The sequence below is a fragment of the Mixophyes fleayi genome, chromosome 5, assembly GCF_038048845.1.
Source record: "Mixophyes fleayi isolate aMixFle1 chromosome 5, aMixFle1.hap1, whole genome shotgun sequence".
In the NCBI taxonomy this organism is placed as follows: Eukaryota; Metazoa; Chordata; class Amphibia; order Anura; family Limnodynastidae; genus Mixophyes; species Mixophyes fleayi.
This window is the reverse complement of record NC_134406.1, coordinates 92,018,108-92,039,370: the sequence shown is the minus strand read 5'-3', so window position 1 is coordinate 92,039,370 and position 21,263 is coordinate 92,018,108. Positions and strand designations below refer to the sequence as shown.

The 21,263-nt window shown below is 40.2% G+C and overlaps 1 protein-coding gene across 1 annotated transcript in view; it reads left to right on the top strand.

Moving 5' to 3' along the window:
• Positions 1-1,319: 1,319 nt before the first annotated feature.
• The window catches only part of SUGCT (succinyl-CoA:glutarate-CoA transferase), a 732,650-nt gene continuing 712,706 nt past the window's right edge, over positions 1,320-21,263 (top strand). Inside the window, exons 1-4 of the mRNA XM_075211279.1 lie at positions 1,320-1,572; positions 6,755-6,806; positions 11,474-11,547; positions 19,923-20,008. Coding sequence (XP_075067380.1) covers positions 1,431-1,572; positions 6,755-6,806; positions 11,474-11,547; positions 19,923-20,008 — 354 coding nt within the window. The 5' untranslated portion in view covers positions 1,320-1,430. The remainder of the gene's footprint in view (positions 1,573-6,754; positions 6,807-11,473; positions 11,548-19,922; positions 20,009-21,263) is intronic.

Sequence of the window (21,263 nt, the reverse complement as noted above, 5' to 3'; positions counted from 1 at the left end):
GCTGCCCATATATATATATATATATATATATATATATATATAAATATATATATGATCCGGAACAGAGCGCTGAGTGCATTACTCACCCATTCCGGCTGCCAGCATGGGGCTCTGAGCACCTTACCAATCCATACCGGGTGCCGAAATGGGTCTGCCAGTACCTTAGCTATCCATTCCGGGTGCCAGAATGGGACTGCCAGTACCTTAGCCATCCATTCCAGCTTCTGGTATGGGTCTGCCAGTACATTACCCAACCAGTCCAGAGTGGTGCTCCGAGAACCTTAACCGTCCATTCCGGCTGCCGATATGGAGGTCTGTGTACCTTAGCCATCAATTCCAGGTGCCGCTATGGAGGTCTGAGTACCTTAGCCATCAATTCCAGGTGCCGCTATGGAGGTTTGAGTACCTTAGCCATCCATTTCGGTTGTCGAAGTGTGATAGTGAAGGGGGACTTAATGTGATGATGTAGGAGGGCACAGCATGATAGGGAAGGAGGGCACAAAGTGATAGTGAGAGGGGGCATAGTGTGATAGTGAAGGGGGGCACAGTGTGATAGGGAAATGGGGCACAGTGTGATATTGAAGGAGGGCACAGAGTGATAGTGAAGGGGGGCATAGTGTGATAATGAAGGGGGCACAGTGTGATAGTGAGAGTGTGATAGTGAAGGAGGACACAGACTGACAGTAAAGGGGGCACAGTGTGATGGCTTAATGTGATATTGTAGGAGGGCACAGTGTGATGAAGAAGGAGGCTTTTTTTCTGTTCTATACTCCTCACCAAATTAATTTGCCAAAAATGTAAATTTTTATTACAAAAAATACATATTTTGTTTTTATATTATTCATATAGGAATAACTGTTTGAAGAAAAGCATTATTGAATGAACAAATAATTTATAAAGAGAAGGGCACAAATTAATTATTTTGCAGTGAGACGCCAGACATGCTAGCACCGGTCCTATCACCTAGGCAAAGGTGTATTTTTTTTGCAATATAATGCTTTGCATGAGGGTATTATCATTGAGAAGATTTTTTTTTTCACTATATTATAATTATCATGCATAATATTAGTATGTAGTTTAATTGTAAACTCAATTTACAGCACGTTATCTTTATTTCCATGTTAAGTTAACATATATATTGCAATCAATAAATTATTGATTTGCCCTCTGTTAATCAGAAAATATTTGTTTGCTTTTGAGTTAATAAACATTCTTCAACACTGGTATCATATAACAGCTATGTGACAGCGAAGTCAGTTAAGCATTGACAGACTAAAGAGACTCCACTCCCCCGACAGCAGGTCATGATCCTCCTCCCCTCTGCACCTCCCACAGTACATGGCTCCCGTGTGTCCCAGAGACAGTTGATGTTATCCCGAGTGAACTGATTTGTAGTGTCCTAGTTTATACATAGATCGCTGTGTATCTGAATGATGCAGCTTGCAGCCCGGGTTCTACAAGCCTTGAGGAGGAGCAACATGGAGGCGAGGGTGCAATCTGGAGCCTCCCTCTTCACCTCCTCCTTCACCCAGCACCCAGTGTGCACCCAGCAAAGGGGATACTGCGAGAGAGGTACACACACGCCCTCAATTGCAGAATGTCACAACTACTTCTTCACACTACTTGCCAGTACATTGTTATGCAGTGTGATGCCATACAGATGAATGCTTGTTTATTTACATAGAATACAACAGTGTTAATATTTACAGTCTAATATACTGATACTGGTGTAATTGTCACTGATTATTTACATATTAACTTTTGTAGTTTATTTATAATTCAATGACTGAATAAAATGTCATGCCTTCATCACCATATCAAAGTGCACATTTACAGAAAGAATTAAACTAGCAATCATTTTTATTACTTGCTGTACTTAGGGAGCTTTGCATATATAATCTTTATTAAGTCAAATAGTGATACATTTTGCTAGTATATTGGATTGAGTATTTCAATTGGTTTATGCAGGGAAAAGTTAGCAAAAATAGTAAAAGTTCTCTTAATCACAGTTCCTTTCTTTTTTTGCCCAGATTAACTGCATTCCTTAAAATATGCTCTTACATATAGGTGATCATTAAGAGGTTGATGCATTTGCTCTCAGAACGTATGTTTCAAAAGATGCAAAAAAAAATTTATGTACATGTTGAGTCGGGCACATCTCTAGATGCATCCATCTCAAATACAGTAGTATTTGTGCCAGGTGTACATCAGACATATGTGTGTATACTTGCAGCTAAGTTTAGCATAGCGGTTGACAGTGGTAATTATAAATGCTTACTTTGTATATTTTGTTATATGTGTACACAAAATTTAATAATGTAATGAAGTGTCATACACATAAGAGAAAATATTGTCGTGACAATTATAATTAAAAGCAAAAGTTGCATTTTCCATATAAAATGTAATTAAATAAAAACACCTCCACAACTGTTGTTTACCCCTTTACAAATCAAATGGGAATCTTCTACCCAATTGAACCAAAGGTCCTGACTGTAAGGACTGAAAGATAGTCCCCTTAAATTATGACAACTGGGAGGGAACAGTGGCTTGTCTGCGTGGAGTTTGTATGTTCTCCCTATGTTTACGTGGATTTCCTCCAGGTGCTCCGGTTTCCTCCCACAATCCAAAAACATACTAGTAGGTTAATTAGCTGCTATCAAATTGACCCTAGTCTGTGTATGTGTTTGTTCAAGACTGTGGAGATGCATCACTGACAAAAAGGATACTTGTTGCCTAGCCCAGTGGTTCCCAAACTTTTGCAGTTCGCGGCACCCTTAGAGTCTCCATAATTTTTTCAAGGGACCCCTCCAAAATAATTACTGAGCAGTCCTGTTTTAGAAGTAGTTGGGTCAAAAAATTGTAATAAGTATCTAGGTCAGGACAGAAATACTTATTTAGTTGTATGAAAAAATGCCCCCTCTACATCCAGACACACTGCACCCTCTACATCCAGTCACTCTGCCCCCTCTCACGCTGCCCCCTCTGCCATCTCTCACGCTGTCCCCTCTCACTCCCCCCTCTCATGCTGCCCCCCTCCTCTGCCCTCTGTCATGCTGTCCCCCTCCTCTGCCCTCTGTCCCCCTCCTCTGCCCTCTGTCACACTGTTCCCCTCCTCTGCCCTCTGTCCCCCTCTGTCCCCCTCCTCTGGCTTCTGTCACACTGTCCCCCTCCTCTGGCCTCTGTCCCCCTCCTCTGGCCTCTGTCACGCTGTCCTCTGCCCTCTGTCCCCCTCCTCTGCCCTCTGTCACACTGTCCCCCTCCTCTGCCCTCTGTCCCCCTCCTCTGTCACACTGTCCCCCTCCTCTGCCCTCTTTCCCCCTCCTCTGCCCTCTGTCACACTGTCCCCCTCCTCTGCCCTCTGTCACGCTGTCCCACTCCTCTGCGCCCTCTGTCACACTGTCCCCCTCCTCTGCCCTCTGTCACGCTGCCCTCTCTCCTCTGTCACGCTCCCTCTCACTCTGTCCCCTCTGCCGCGGGGAAAGTCAGAATAAAAAAACAAAACAAAACATAAACTCACCAATCCGCGCCGCACCGGGACCCAGCATTCTCCCTCTCTCTCCGGGACCCAGCATTCTCCCTCTCTCTCATGCTGCGTGATAGTGACAAGCTGCGTGAGAGAGAGGGAAAATGCTGGGTCCCGGCGCCGCGCGGATTGGTGAGTTTATGTTTTGTTTTGGTTTTTTCTGTTTGGTTTTTTCTGACTTTCCCGTGGCACCCCTGTGACAGCGCTGCGGCACCCCTGGGAGCCGCGGAGCACACTTTGGGAACTGCTGGCCTAGCCTATATCTGATCTGCTGGAAGAAAATTTTTCAGTTTAACAAATACTCATAAATATCAGTTAATTGTGAAATATTATTGTATCAAGCACACAATACTAAATACAACACTGAGGTCTGTAGCTCGGGACTCATTCTTGTGACAGGCACAGGATATTATATATACAGCACTATGCTCTGTTACCAAACACAATAATATATACTTACAGCAGCGGGGTCTGTAAATTGGGACTTGTTCACTGTATTCACTTCAAAATTTGTACCTACAGCACTGTCGTTTGTAGTCTGGGACTTATTGTTATATACCGTTAGAGGTAGTCTGCAACACTGCAGTTAATAATTAATAGAAAGCGATTTGGCACCACAGTGCAACCTGTAACATGGGTAAGCCAAACCACTCCACTGCGACAATGGCTAAAATGGAGAAAAATGGTCGAAAAAACAATTTACCTCAGAGCTCCATGATGAATACTTCACCGCCCCTTGTCTCTCAATCTGTCTCTCAGTGAATGCTGCAAAGCAGACTGATCACCCATCCCTCCAACAGGTCCTGTTGGCCATCACATCCTCAAAGAAGAGTATTATGGATAAGATTGGTAAGGTCCTATCTCGTTAATACGTCATGACCTTCAGAAGATGTGGGAGAGGTGGAACATAGACTCTCTAATCTTGAGGATTCTACTGCCCCCCTTCGTCGCAACAATATTCGATTTGTTGGGCTGCCAGAAAGAGTGGAAGGCACCAACCCTGAATTATTTCTAGAAAACTGTCTCAGTTTGGCAGGGAGGCGTTCTCCCCGCACTTCGCTGTGGAAAGGGCTCATTGGTTGCCACCTCAGCCCCCAAAGCCAGGTGTTCCAGCTCGCACCTTCATTGCCAAGCTGATGCACTTTAAAGACAGAGATGTAATCCTTCGAATAACCAGACAGCAAGGCCCCCTACGGTTTGGATATCTAACGATAATGGTGTTTCCAGACTTTGCGGTGGATGTTCAAAAAACTCACTCACAGTTCACCTCAATCAAGAAAAATCTGCGGGAACACCAGTTCTCTTATGCTATGCTATTTCCCTCCAGACTCAGGACCATAGCAGATGGCAAGTCCCATTTCTTTACTACTCCGTAAGAGGCAGAGGACTGGCTTGAAAGACGTTTACCTGCCCGGCAAAAAGATCTTTGAATTGTACCTAGTGATGGTTATGCATGTATATGGGATATTTCTATATTTCGCTATTGAAGTGGGAGAAAATGTACAAGCGGAGTTAGGATCTGTCTGTTATTTAGATAGTAGGGGTCTAGGTTTTATCTTGCTAGGATTTAGGGATACATTGATAGGATGTTTTGTTTTTTGAGGGGTTTAGACGGATCTAGGTATGCCTTAGTTAGAATGGGTATACAGGGTGGAAAGGGAATTAGTTGTAGGTCGCTATATCATGTGTTCTCATCTACTTAAGCAAGTTGAACTTATACATACTCCAGAATAATATGTTGCTGCTGTGCTATACTGGTTGCTGCACAGGGCTGCTTGAAGGTGAATATCCCTAGTCCCTACTCACCAGGGGTGTGGCCCTGCCATGCGTCCCATACAGATGATAGACTACTATGGCCACCCTAACTGTAAGTAAACCTGCCAGGTGAGGACTCCGTCTGCTCGCCTGGAATGTTAGGGGGTTAAATGATAAAATTAAGCGTTCATTGGTGCTACGTCATGTTAGGAAATCCAGTCCTGATGTGGCGTGTCTCCTGGAAACCCACCTTACTGGTACCTAGGTTCTTCCCCTTAAGAGACCTTGGGTGGGCTGGGCCTATCATGCCACCCATTCTACCTACTCCAGAGATTTTTCAGTGCTAATTAGAAAACAGCTTAATTTTGTATTAGACCAGATACAAATTTACCCAGAGGGCAGATATGTTTTTCTTAAGACCTCATTCAATTACACCCCATTGACTGTAATGACATCATGGGGTAAATGTATTAACCTCCGGTTTCTTCGACTCCCGCGAGTTCGGCGTCTTCGGCACTTAAATTTAAAGCGGCGCTGCCTTGTAAAGGGAAGTTTTTGGCATCTTTTATGGTCATGTCCAGTTGTCCAGCCCTTCTGGGGCCAAATATGGGACTGCATCTCCTCCACACTACATGTGACCCTTTTGTTATGCCCTAAGATCTGTCTATTTGGTACTACATTAGAAGAAAATGTAAGTAAACCACACTTCAAATATATATTTACCTTAACCTCCCTAGCTAAGGTTATTATAACTAAGGGATGGATGGTGACTGAACCATCTAGTGTACCTCACTGGATTAATCTTGTTACTGAAGTATGGAGGCATGAGCGGTTCATGTATGAAAGTAGAAAGGCCATACATAAATACCATAAGTTATGGCACCACTGGTATGAATCAAGTGATGTTATCCACCCTCATCAGGATGATATGGCGGGTTTGGGGATTCACCAGGTGGATGGATAACTCTCAGCCCTGTGCAGCTTCTATTGATCTGACTTGGAGTGTAGTGTAAATGCTATTATCATATCATGACCCTAAAAGTTTATTAGATAGATAGATATGTTATTTGTATGCTTAATTAAAAAATCTCAATAAAAATACTTTATTAACATGAGAAACTTCCTGTCCAATCAAGTGCCACAAAACTGTGCATACCTATGTACATACACTGGACAGCTCCAAATCTGCAGCACTGGAAGTTCCGTTTTGCCAACAGCTTGTGATCCAGCGCCAATAATCAGTTAACAATTTGGTTACTTTGGGAGAGCCCCCCTCCCCCACAGAATTGTCTGAAACAGGAGGGGTTGTCCGAAAGCAATGTCACTTTTAAGTCTTCCTTATTTGGAAGCCACTGGCAGAAAATTTAAAGTGAGCAGGCTCACACTGAAGCATAGAAAATATGAGCTGAAACATTTAGCATTAGTATGAGAACAGTAATGACAAGTATTCAAGTTTTATTTTTTTTGTCTTTACAGACGCTGGCAATGTAAGACCGTTGGATGGAGTAAAAATCTTGGACTTAACAAGGTATATGAAATTAAAATACATAGTTTTACAAATTATATAATGTTTGACTGGATGGCAGTAAGGGTCACTTACAAAAGTGGAATCGTTTGAAGTCACTTTAAAGTGTGCATGTGCGTCTTTAAATCTAGGTGCAGATTGATTTTTCAGGGATGATAGAGGTGTTCCTTGAAATGCTCTTGGATGCATTGGTTTGTGTTTTTGGGATTGGGCTCAACTAGGCAAGTGTATTTTAGTGGTTTTCAGAAATATAGGGAGACTTTTAAAGGAACAGCATACATGGCTTAGTCACTAAATAAAGACCCCCCCCCCCAGGTAAATAAAGTCCTTCTTTAAAATAATATCTTCCATGTATGTGTTATTAAACCAAAAACCTTGTTGGCCACAAACACATGAGGAAATGTTTATTCTCCTTTCACAAGTGGCTTTGGGTTTGGAGTATTTAACTTTCCTTTTTTTTAGAATTGCCTGAATTGCCATAGTTTACTACTGTCTACTGTCTTCTTAGCAATGGTCATGCCCGATTCTGTTCTTATAAGCCGTACAGAGTCATGCACATACATGATTGCAGGTGTCCATGCATGTATGTGTGTGTTAACATGACAGGTGCCTTTATTACTTTAAGCCTGGCATCACTTAGATACCTGGCAATACTCTTTTGGATTTATTGTTGCTGACCTATGTTCCTGTCCATTGTTCCTGACTGTCCTGACCTTAGTGTCTGCTTTCACCTTCATTTTTTTGCACCACTCTGTCGAGTCTATCCTCTCTTGGCCTTCCTGACCTCTAAATCTCTTCATTGACCAATCCCAACCCCCTCCGTTGCCATTTAAATTTTGTGAACAGAATTAATTTGCTTGTTCTGTGTTACAGAATAAGTAGAGCACTGCATTTAGCATCCCCTTTGGTTAGGAGAGGGGCACCTTAGTAAATGTTCTACATACATGGTAGTGCAGCTTTAAGTTCTATGGGAAAGGTCTTAAAACTGCTAAAGCCTAAAAAAATGCACTGAAGATCTAAGAAAAAAATAAAAATCTTCTGTGTGGGGCTCTCTGTGAACAACTTGATAGTGACCAATCAAGACGAAGAATTTTTTATTTGCATGTGTGCCTACGTATGCCAACCTTTTTCTAGGATGATGGAAGAAGGAGGTAGTTTTCAATGAATCACATAATATGTGTAACTTAGCCATATAATTTTATGGCTGAGATACATTGACAACATTTTGGTGTCATGGGAGGGGGATTAATCCCTCTTTCATGAATTTACACAACAACTGAACAAGAATGACCTGAATTTCAGACTAACTGCGGAAATCCAGACAGATAATATTAACTTTCTGGATCTCTCCATCCAGATTGATGGAAAATGGTGGCTTAAAACGGATATATTTAGAAAACAAACGGCCACTAATAATCTTCTATATTACATAAGTGTGCATTTTCCGCCAGTGATTGAGGGAGTGCCTCCGAACGAAATGCAACTGCTCAGATGTTGATACCTTTCGAAAGAGATCAGTCGAAGTACAGGACAGACTGAAACGAAAAGGGTACAGTAAGTAACAAATCTATCCAGAGGGCGGTCTCTTCAGTTAATAAAAGAACACGGGAATTGTTTGTTTTTGCACCTCCTAAAACATCTAATACTGATAACAAGGTAAGGATGATTGGTACTTTTTCTCTGAGTGTAAAGAAATTGCCAACATTATTCAGAAGCACTGGCGCATTCTTTTAACGGATTGTGATTTATATTTGTATACAAGCGTATCTATGACTTGGCGTAAGACACGTAATTTAAAAGATAGGTTGGTACACAGTCATTTTTCTGGTCATCAAAAAACACCTAAGGTTATTTCTGGTTTTCTTAAATGTGTCAGGTGTAAAGCCGCCAGTATACAACCCATATGGATGAATATAGAGATAGATAGTCTGAGATCCATAAATTTAAAGATTTCATTAATTGCAGTTCAGCAGGGGTTAACTACTGCATTATATGTCCCTGCAATCTCAAGTATATAGGTATGACCACAAGACCATTCAAGAGAAGACTTCTTGCACATGTGGGAAATATTAGAAATGCCTATAGAGAATAAGAGAAACTAAAAACCACTGACTACGGTGGAAACGTCACTTTTTGAATCAACATGAAGGCAGTCTTTTGTTATGTTCCTTTATAATGGAAAAAAATACCCATTGGGATTAGAGGGGGTGACCTACAGCAAGAACTCCTAAAAAGAGAATCTAACATTATATTTTTAATGAATACCCTTATCCCTAATAGCCATAATGACCAGAGCAATTTCACAATTATCATCTAAAAAGTTATGTATGATCTATTTAACGGACTGATTCCTAGTCTAACAATGTTATTTTGAGTAGTGAATAGGGATATATGAATATATCATGATGAGGTATTCATGATATAATACTAGGTGGGTCCTAATGTTTATAGATGATTATAAATAATATACATTCAATATGTATTATTTTTCATAGAGGAATTTATTGATCAATTTATCTATGAATTTGATACAATATAAGTATTAACATTGGTTTTTTTTTCACAGTTATCACAGGAGCATAATTATTTATTGTTTTGTTTTTCACATATATATTCACACTTCACCTATTTATGTCACACAATGAATTGCTGTGCATTTTTTTACACATTTTTATGTACATCATGTGTTATGAATTGATATCATAGTTATTAGCTTTTAATAATATAGGTGTTATTGTGTTAAGGTGGGCAGGGGTTGGAGGAAATTCCAACTATTCAGTGGTAAGTTTTGATGCCAGTCTAAATACACATGATCCTCCTATTAAGGAATCATGCTTTGTGGACAGAATCAGACGTCAGTAAGGAGGGGTGTCTTGATACTATATAAGAAATGTCAATATCGGTCATTCAGTTTAATACCTTCATAAAGCGAACAGCGAAACGCACGTTGGCATTCGCCTCACTTAGTGTTAGCAACCACGTCAATCTATATTAAGTAGATAGATTAGTCAGTAACCATTCACAGACAGTCAGTTATGTTGATAGGTGGGATATTATTTACCCACTTTCTCCTAAGTGCCTTGATTTAACAGCTCTTTATTAGCAATCTTACAGATTGACTCATAGCTGTGGCTATTATTATAAGGGCAGAATATGTAACAGACTATGGGACATTTATTTACAGCACACACATCCGTTTGGTAGCGCAGCAGATATATAGCAAAAGACTGCGCTCTGATTGGATATTCATATAAAATATAACTGATGAGAAACGACTGTGTGTACTAGTGTTACTCCTAGTGGGATTCCATTTACCCATATTATGGATAGCTAATGGTTTACAGAACATATGATCTTTGTGCATCCTATTATCATGGGTTTAAATTTAATGGAATACTATGCTTCCATATTGTGCAACACCATATGCTTAATGAAATAACACATTGCAAACACATTTTGCTCTCACATACTTCATTATATCATTATTTAGTGATATAGCCATAGATTCTCACAGTGGAGGTGACGTAAATTTTATTTGGGTGGTTACTGTTAGTCACCACTGTCTGTAGGAGTGTGATTAGCTAATCCGAATGCAATTACTTCATTGTAGTTTAGTTGTCCATTGATTTTCAATGGATTATATATAGTAGGCATAATATAAATCTGTCCCATGTTATATTGAACAAATGGACTCTATGTAGTAGTAATACTGTCAATTTGTACACAGACAATAAAACTAGACATGGTTGTTTAGATGATTTTATTATAATTTTCAATAAAGAGATTAAAAGGATAACAAATTACACTGTATCCAACTAAGGATTTAAACACATAGCGAGTTTTGGTGGTAATCCTACCATTTTAATGGTGTTTTCCTTTCCTATTGTATCTATCTACTTTCTATGTTTTTAAATATTTTGCTACTAGCTCTTATGTTGATATAACAAGGGAATTGTTTTTTAAATAATAGTAATAAAATATTAAGTTTTTGAATTGCTCACTATCTAGTTGTTCACAGAGTGCCCCACACAGAACATTTTCTTTTTCTCTTCGTTCTTTAGTGTATAATTATTATGTTCTGGGTGCACCACCCGATGGGTAACTTATTTCTATAGGACCTTATTGCAAATTAGTTGTTGGGGGTGTGAGGACCTGGAGCCGTGAGAATTTTCTTTTTGGTGAAGCCTAAAAGTAGTAATACATTTTATGGTGAAAAGGCAAATGTCACATTGAGTAACATTGTGAAAGTGCCCGCTCCAGAGTGAGCATGTGAAGGCATTTGCTTTAAAGTGAGAATATTGTTCATGTATTTATTTAGTACATTTTTTTAAATAACTAAAAGTACATTTTGTTGTTTTATCTACAGTACTATTGTATTATGTACATATAAAAGTTTATGTTTTATGGACTGCACATATATTAATATTATTATAATCTGGTTTCATAATACATTTCCTACCCCTCATGCAAGTGGAAGGGGTTGCAGGGAAGGGACCCCCAGGTGGGACCCCCCATCTCTTCTAAATTGTCCCACAAGTGAGAACTTCTGCATGGTGAACATTGGGCAGAAAGTAGAGAGCAAGAAAGAAGGAATATGTATGTATAGAATTTAGAAATACATGTATATTTCTCTTTTACTATGGAGTCTAATTAAATTCTATGTTTTGTAGGGTACTGGCTGGACCTTTTGCCACAATGATTCTTGGGGATCTCGGAGCTGAAATCATAAAAGTAGAAAAACCTGGTAATTTTATTTAATGTTTTCTGTTCAGTATTGTTATCACATTAAAATATATACTTGTTTTACAAGGGGCAAGGGAAGCTGGATAAACATTGTAGCAGCAATAAAAACCAAATTGGCCAGACATTGCTGCCTGTGTAGGGCTCTACAGGTCTCTAAGCCCAGCTGCATCCATAAGAAGATACAATATTTTGCACCCTTCTGGATGCAGCTATTTTGGCAGCCAAATCCATGCTCCATTTGTGCATTTGCAAAAGTATAAGTGTGTAACTTCACAAAGCAGCATTTACATACACAGTATTGCATTATCACTATTGAGTGGCAAAAACAAAGCCTTGGTTAATGTTTGTGAAAAGATTGCTGAACTGTTGCCATTGGGCAAAGGTGAATTGTTTTGTTAATAGGCTGTGATTTAAAGAGCTCATTTTATTCACATTGTAAACAAGTGGAAACTAGTGGTTTTACCACAGAGCAAACATATTGTAGTTTAAAACAAAACAAAATATAATGAACTATTGGCAAATCTGACCATTTTTGACAAATAAATTTGATAAGGATGTTATTGCGACATGTTATTTACACCTCCATAAAAACATGCTGGGGTTATACATTTACTTTAATTGTGGAAATCTTAACTGTTGGAATGCACCATGTGAAGTTACCAAAAAATAATTTGAAAAATGGATTTTATTTTAAGAATGCATTTAACTGTACTGTGAAAAAACTATTATAATTACATTATTTATAGTATTGCAACAAAACAAGGGATACCATCCTTGTAAATAAAGTGTGTGGGGGAGGTGCTGGTCATGGAAGTAGCATGAAGAACTGAAGAAGGTGTCACTTTCTCCTCATCTGGGCCTGTATTAGTTGGAGCAGAGTTAGGGCAGTTCAGGGAGTTTGCTTAGTCTGGCAGAAGGAGCAGTGTCTCTGCAGCTAGTGTCTTTGACCCTGCTGCCGTTGAGTGCCGAGTCTGATTGTAGGCATGACGTTACTCTTATTTAAGTATAAGGATGAAGACTGAGCGCAGTGACCACTTCCATATCCACAAATGCCTGTTAGATGTTAATCTTCTTATTCCACATTAAAATTTGCTTCATCTTGATGCATACTTGCCTACTCTCCCGGAATGTCCAGGAGGCCCCCGAATTTCAATGGGGGAGTCGTCCTGGACCTCAGGGAGAGTAGGCATCCTACTTGGAGACTTAGTGACACAGAGTCACCACACCCCCCTACACTTGTCACGTGGATCTCCTGGAGGACAGGTTTTAAAAGTTGGCAAGTATACCTTGATGCAGATAGAGACTATGCTTGGTTTTCTACTGGATCTTGATAGGCCCAGGAGCTTTTTGTTTACTTTAGATTAGAATTTAAATTGACACATATTGCTGAATGTCAGACATCCTGATGTTTTCTGGCTTATAACGCCTCTATCATATACATGCCCTGCTTTGTACCTCCTGTTGTGATTTCCCCCTGAATTGAATACATAGCTGTATTCTGTGGCGTGGAAGGATTAGTGGATCTTTTTTATTGCTCTTTTATAGAAGTACACAAAATCTATCACAGTTTATCGAAATGTCGAAGAAATGTGTGTGTTTTGATAAAGGAGGTAATTTATAGACTCCTAAAAAAGATTTTAATTCTACCTGATTTACCAGAGAAGAGCTTTACATACACTGAGCGATCAAGTGGTAAATAGCTCATCTAAACTTCTAGATGTATGGGAAAGGTGGTTTATAACATATAACCTCCTTCATTAACAAGCCATTATTCATTCTAAACTGGAGAATTGTATGTATTAATATTATGAGTTCAGTCGGTAGATGGCAATATTGCAATGTCTTAAAGCTAAAATACACAATAAAATAAGTATTTATGTCCAGATGTGTTCTTATCTATGCTTGAAGGCCATAATGCTGGTCAGCACATTCTAATCATGTACCAGTTACAGTGAGACTATTCATAAAGGGACATGTGCTTCTATCTTTATTACAAGTAAACACAGAAACATTCATTTAAAACATTCATTAAACCACTGTTCTGTACAAGCAGATAAAAGATAACATTTAATGTAGCATTCATATTGTTATATTTAAACAGTGGGAAATAATATACCTATATATTTGTTTTCATATGCATTTATTAAAATCAAAATTTTGTAGTAACTTAAAGCTGCATTTTTACTTAACATAGCAAATGCAAAACAGAACACTAGTACTTGTCTGAGACTTCGCTTTATCTAGAACAGTGACTATAACTGGATCCCCTGAGCTAGGGTTTGTGTGAGAGAGAAAGAGACTTATTGTACATGTGGGGACCCCACATTTCAGTGGAACATAATCAGTCAGTTGGGGTAGATGGAGTGGCCTAACAATTGTAAAATCAGCACACCCTACTCAATCTGAGCACCTTACCATATATAGGTAAGAAATCTAGGGCATACTTGCCTACCTTTGGCAAGCTGTATCCAGGAGAGGGGCATGTCTAGAGGGCGGGGCACGGTGAATCGTGTCATCTTGGCCCCACCCCCCGCATCAAATATGCTGTTTTGTCGCGGGGGGTGGGGCCAAAATGACGCAATTCACCACGAATCGTGTCATTTTAGCCCCGCAATTGTGGGATGCGGGAGACTTGCCAGCTCTCCCGGGATTTCGTGAGACCAACCTGAATTTCGGGAGTCTCCCGGACATTCCAGGAGAGTTGGCAAGTATGACCTAGGGCACATGTACTGTCTTGCCAGTACCTTCTCATTTGTAATCATACAGTTGGATTGTTATTTTATACAATATTTGTTTATTAAAACCGGCAGGTTACAAATTACACTACAGTTCTCGTTTGATGTTTTTTGTTTTATTAACATAAAATAAAGTGAATAAAGCAAACATGGGGAGAACATACGAACTTCACACAGAAGTGCTAACCACTGAGCCACCATGCTATTTATATATCTATTATTTCTTAGTTTATAATGTAACAAAAAAGAGAATCTTTAAAAGTAGATATTTATAGCTCAACAGTTCTGCAGAATTACAATAAGGAACCTTAGAATATTCAAGTGTTATAAGCTCTGACAAATCTGTAGTTGTTTGTTTATTTGCATCAATTGCCATTGTTCTCTTTCTGTGTACAAGGATGAATCTAGGCATGCAAAGGTGTCCATTCATGGAGCGTTATCTTTTTTATGTTAAGCCTCTCACAGAAGCCAACCTGATCTGCAGGTTGTCGAAGCATTGACAGTTTCATAATCAGGTGTGCCAGGAGGCTGATAGGGAAACCACATCATCATCATCACCATTTATTTATATAGCGCCACTGATTCCGCAGCGCTGTACAGAGAACTCATTCACATCAGTCCCTGCCCCATTGGAGCTTACAGTCTAAATTCCCTAACACACACACACACACACACACACACACACACACACACACACACACACACACACACACATACTAGGGTCAATTTTGATAGCAGCCAATTAACCTACCAGTATGTTTTTGGAGTGTGGGAGGAAACATCTGTCTTTTATATGATGGTTTCTTAATTCATACATCATTGGTTCCAGCAATCGTCTTTGTTGAAGTGTGTACCAAGATAAATCTTGATAGATTTGTATCTTTTGACCATTAAAGTCTATATATTGTAGGCTTCTCACTTTGTGGTAAATGTTTTCCATGAAACTATGGTGGTGAAGTTTGCATATTATCTTTCAAGGATTATGTGCTTGAGAGTTCTTTGGGCATAATTCTTAGAGAGATCAATCAAATAAAAGTCCTGTTCTAGCTCCAATCGGGAATGACATATTTTTGTAAGGATATCAATAATTCCTGGTGGAGGTGGTGTTTTGGAATTCTTCTGATGTGTAGATTATTGCATCTACCTCGATTATCAAGATAATTTAAGTCGGTTTTGATTCACAGTCATCTCTTGAGCCCGTTACTAATGGTTTTGTGGAGAAGTATTCCTCTGCTTCTTAATTGAGCTCCTCTTATGATATAAGCCTGTATGCAACATGTGATATATCAATTTTTTGTGAGGCTACTTCTACTCTTGCTGTTTCTTTAAATTTTTTGATCCAGCAAAAGAAAGTACTATTTTGTGGAAAAGATATAAGATGATGTTGAATCTCTCCTAGTTCAACCTTCTTTTCACTCATGAAGGGTGAAGTTTCTTTCTCTATGGAAGTTTGGATTTCTATTTCATGTTCCGCCGTTGGTTCTGGTGTTTTGGAGGATTCTGTTCCATTAGTGTATTTGTATATTTTAAGAAATTGTTGCATATTTTGTTGCAGAGAAAATTCTCTTGCTTTACCCGTATTCTGTGATATTTTATTGTCAGGGCCGGTGCTAGGGTCCTTGGCGCCCTAGGCACACTTTCACATCCGTGCCCCCCCCAGGCACACTTTCACATCCGCGCCCCCCCCCCCCCCAGGCACACTTTCACAATCTGCGCCCCCCCAGACACACTTTCACAATCCGCGCCCCACCCCCCTCCCAGGCACACTTTCACAATCCGCCGTGATGATGATGTCACGCCCGACAGTCAGTGAGTGGAGGGGAGGAGACGGTGCAGAGATTCTGCGGTGGTGATCCATAGCCCCTTCCCCTTCCACGTGGATTTATCGGAAGCTGTGCGGCTGCCGTGAAAGGTATGGTCAGCGGTCGCCGCACAGTTTTAAAGTAATTTTTATTCTGTGGCGCCCTCCAGACCCCAGCTGCCTAACCTTGCCTAATGGGAGCGCCGGGCCTGTTTATTGTCTTTCCCCATTCACACTGTTCCTGCTTTTGTATATGTAATATATGGAATGTGTTAGTTGCATTATATCTCCATTTACTACTGTTGTCTGCCATGTTCCCCCAAACATGAGGTACATTCTTGTTGTCATCTTAATCTCCCTAGGTAACCCTATTACCACCCTCTACACAGCTAACACAAGACCAACACTGCTGTGTGACTGATCACACAGCCCACTGAATACTTTTTACCTTTGCATTCTAGCTGGTCCAATGTGCAATATGATGTAGCACATACCCTTGTGTTTCAAACTCCCATTGTCTCATAGATTGTAAGCTTGCGAGCAGGGTTCTCTTACCTCTCTGTCTGTATGTATTGCCCAGTATTGTTTTATTAATGATTCTTCCCAATTGTAAAGCGCTACATAATTTGCTGGCGCTATATAAATAAATGATTTTGATGATAGTGGGGAGGACATTAAGGTGGCATTGTTGTTTTTATGTGAGAGATTATGGGGCATATTCAATTGTCCGAAAGTCCCGCTGCGTAAAAACTACTACCGTTATTACGGTAGTAGTTCGCTGGATTTCAGCTTGCGGCTCAGGGAACTGCGAGCTGAAATCCAGCGAGAAATTACCGTATTTACGTTTTTCCCGCGCACTATTACCACAATAACGGTACACGGTGAATACACCCCTATAAGTCATACTTGCCAACTCTCCCGTAATTTCCGGGAGACTCCCGCATTTTGCGAGAGTCTCACGGACTCCCGGGAGAGTGTGGCAATCTCCCGGATCTGCCCACTTCACTAGGAAGTGCCCACTTCCTAGTGAAGTGGGCAGAATTAGGTCCCAAACGCCGCGATTCCCGGTGAATGACGTCACGGGGGGGGGGGGGGGGGGGCGGGTCCAAAATGACGCACATTTTGGAGGCCCATCCCCCCATCACGCCCACCTCCCCTGCAGGCTCCCGGATACCAACATTATAAAGTTGGTAAGTATGTTATAAGTTTACAAGTATTTTAAATACTTCTAAGGCACTTTTATATTTTTTACTTAGACTGAAGATATTCTTGAGGGATGAATTATTTATATAAAAGTTGTCTCAAGTCATGAATCACAAACCTGCACTCAGAAAAAGAAAGCCTAAGATTACAGTGTTCCATTCCTGGAGCATGCTCAGTGTGTTTTCTCCAGATGTCAGTTTTGCTCAGTTTGTGTACATCACTCTTGCTGCCTCTGTTTATCAGTAAATCTTACCTTTCAAATAGGGACCTGTTATATCATTATTCTTTGAAGTCATTGATTTTTGTCTGTGTTTATATTCTTGTGTTTGTTCCTCTGCAATTCCTGTGCCTGCTGCTGCTTCTCCTGCCTGAATTACTAGTATCCAAACCTTTGGCTTGATCCTTATCTTGTGGACTCCTGGCATCCATGACATTGGCTTGTTTTTGGACTTTGCTATTTGTGTGCAAGCATGCTACTTCAGCTCTGTTGTCCGCAGAGCTTACATTGCCTGCATTATTAGTATATTCAACAATATTTGTAATTCGTCAGTCCAGTTTCCTGTGTCTTCAGCCCCGCTTTCTGTTAAGCCTGATTGTCTGCATTGTTACCTTATCTAGTCCAGTCTGCAGCCACTGAGGTTCAGCCTCTGAACTTATTTACCATTGTGCCTATGACTGTTTGTAATGCATACCTGTTTCAGGTATGTCCTGCAATAAGAGGCCTAATACCAACAGAACTCTACTTTCCAGCTCTGTGTCCTTTCTTTGGAAGTTTATTTTGCTTTAGTTGACTTGGTTTATTTGTATAGTATTTACCTATACTTGCCAACTCTCCCGGAATGTCGGGGAGACTCCCGAATTTCGGTTCGATCTCACGGACTCCCGGGAGAGCTGACAAATCTCCCGCATCCCACAATTGCGGGGCTGAAATGATGCGATTCGTGGTGAATCGCGTAATTTTGGCCCCGCCCCCGCAACAAAATGCCACATTTGACGCAGGGGGCAGGACCAAAATGAAGCAATTCACCGTGCCCCGTCCCTCCCGACTTCTAGACACGCCCCTCTCCCGAATACTACTTGCCAAAGGTAGGCAAGTATGTATTTACTGCAAGTTTTCATAAATCTTATCCTAAATAGTTCAATCTCTGAAAACTTTTAGAGTTTTCAGTTCTTTTCAGCAGTTGTGGTCTAGTAATGTATAGTCTTATCAAATTAAAAAGAAATAGATGGGCATAGAAGTTTATACATATGATTTAGACGTATCATTATTAATAACAGAAATATTTTATGTTTCCCAATGAGGATGTTTTCTTTGGATTGTTGGTATCTTTTCCTTGCTTTATAATGATCTCAGGTCTGGTTATCTCATGGCCCAATATAGATACTTATATTTTTAAGTGTTGTGGTTGATGATGATATGTTGTCCTTGATTTAATTTCAATGGGAATGCCCCAGTCGTGGTTTCCTATAACTAGGCTGATTATATTTCGTGATTTCCCGACATTTTGCAAGAGAGCATGCTTATGTCTTTTATCTGTCCAGAGCCTGAAGTGTATTTTACAGTAGAGCATTGGGTGCAGACAAGCTGTGTTCCCCGTTACCAGGTTCATGTACCTTGGTGTTTTCAGGAATTTGGAGTTTAATTTTGGTGGATTTTAGCCCTTGTATTTGGAGCACAGACAGATGTTTGCTTTATTGTAGACCACTAGTCACCATCCTATATGTAGATACTATGTTAGAAAGCAAAATGTTTGTTAGGCTTCCGTCACCGCCGTCTCCACTGAGTCCGCGGTGCTCTGCGGCTTCGGGCCTGGCAAACAAAAGCTGCAGCCTTGGCCACGATTGCTGAATGCCTGAGGCAAGCTGTAGTTCAAATACTTCACTTAGCTGACTTTACAAGAGAATCTGGCACTGATACTGATGTGTGACAGGTATGGACAATATAATGATACACTAGATATTTGGCGGTCAGTTCTCAGCCTATAAGAGATTGTCCTTAACTGTGATAGTAAGTTGTGCCCCATGGAGATTGTGGAACCATATCTTACTTTGGTTGAGCTGTCTGGAAGACCACTGCTGCGTGTGGTACACCTTTTACTGATGAACTTATCAACTGCCCATTACAAACTCTGTTGTTCAATAATATTGGGGTCACAGTGTGCGAAGTCCTAGGTGTTAAGTCATTCTTGTATACTTTATCACTTCTAGAACCATATAACTAGACATCATGTTTCTGTTGTATACTGATTTCCTGGTATCCAGATACTGTTCTAATATCATCCCTCAGAACCCATACATGAGAAACCCACAAACTATTCTTAACTGAAGAGGATGACTTTCTAGCTGTTTTGCCTTGAATACCCACACCCCTCTATGATGCATAAGGTCCTGTTCCAAGAGTCTACATTTTCTTATTGTATTGCTATTCCTGATCCTTTAAGCCATCAGAATAGTGCCAGTATGTACTGTCAGCACATGTTATTTAGTATGCTATGAACCCTACCTTTACAATCACTGCCACATACAAGCATCCATGTGTACATACCCTAAGGCATCAAATTTTAAAATTTCTATGATAATTTTTTTACAATTTACGAGAACCTGGAATGGTCTAATTGCTGCTTTTTGTCTTTTCAGGATCTGGTGATGACACAAGGTCATGGGGACCTCCATTTGTAGAAGCTGAAAGTGCTTATTTTCTTAGCGTGAACAGAAATAAGAAGGTATTCATAGAAACACATAATGTTTTAAATACAATTTCCTAAACTATTTTTGTTGTTGTTTTTATCTATATTTCCATCTATACATTTCTTATGGTAGCAGGTTCTCTTTAAAGACTGCTAATACACCCAGATGTGCATATGTGTTTGAGCAGTTATATCTGTGCTTGTAACATTAAGGCTTATTCATCCTTCCTTGGGCAATGAACCATAGTGGCATATGTGTATAACCTTTTGTGAACATGCCCATTTTTTATTGTATTTAGATCCTTGGTTTGTTCTGTAATTCCCGCAGGTCCAAATGAATGATGAATAAGTATTCCATCCCACTATGCACCTTGTATTTAAACATATTGGACCTGATTTATTAAGGAAAGAAAAGCCAAAAACTGATTATATTTGCACCTTAGCAAAACCATGTTGCATTGGAGGGGGAGGTAAATTTAAAAAAGTGGGGTGGGGACAGATTTATAGTTGGGGTAGGGTCTTTCAGGTCAACTTTATATTTCAGTGTAAAAATAAAGTTATCAAGCATGTGTGTGCTACATGAAAAAACAGCCAGTGTTTAACATATGTGCAAAATAATAAACTAATTTGCACCCTTTGCATTGTAACATGGTTTGTCCAGGGGCAAACTTACTCCATTTTTTGTCTTACTTTTCTTAATGAATGAGACCCATTGATTATATAAGGCAATGCTTCTAAGTTTAGGGCTCCTAAGTGTTATTGTTTTATACGGAACTGTCCCAGTGTTTATAATCTGTCCCTGTGCCATAATCCTCCTTAATCGATGACCCCTCCACCACCACACCCTTAATAAAGATGCACACAACAAAAAAAGGGCCTGGATAGTTGAGAGCTACAATCGGACCCATTTCTTGAGCGAATCAAGGATTCCAAGCCTGGAAATTGAAGCGTCCTGTTCCGCTCTTGAAGCCAGCAGGTTGAATTTGCTGGGAGTGCTGAGCAATTAACATTGCAGTAGGGGCTGGTATACATACTCGCTGGCAATCGCATTCACCCCAGAAGCATCACGAAGGGTGAAGCACCCAGTTAAACTGCCAAGTACTGGATCCGGTGCCACTTCAACCTGTGTCCATTGAGCCAAAGTGCTTTCCACACCAGCCGGACCTCAGAGGCAGACACAGACCGCTCACCTGGCAGTGTAAGCAACAATCCTGTCCCCCCAATTCTCTCCACTCCATGCCCAGTTCATTAGCTTGGTTGGTCTCCATGTCCTAAAAGCTGCCCATAAAAA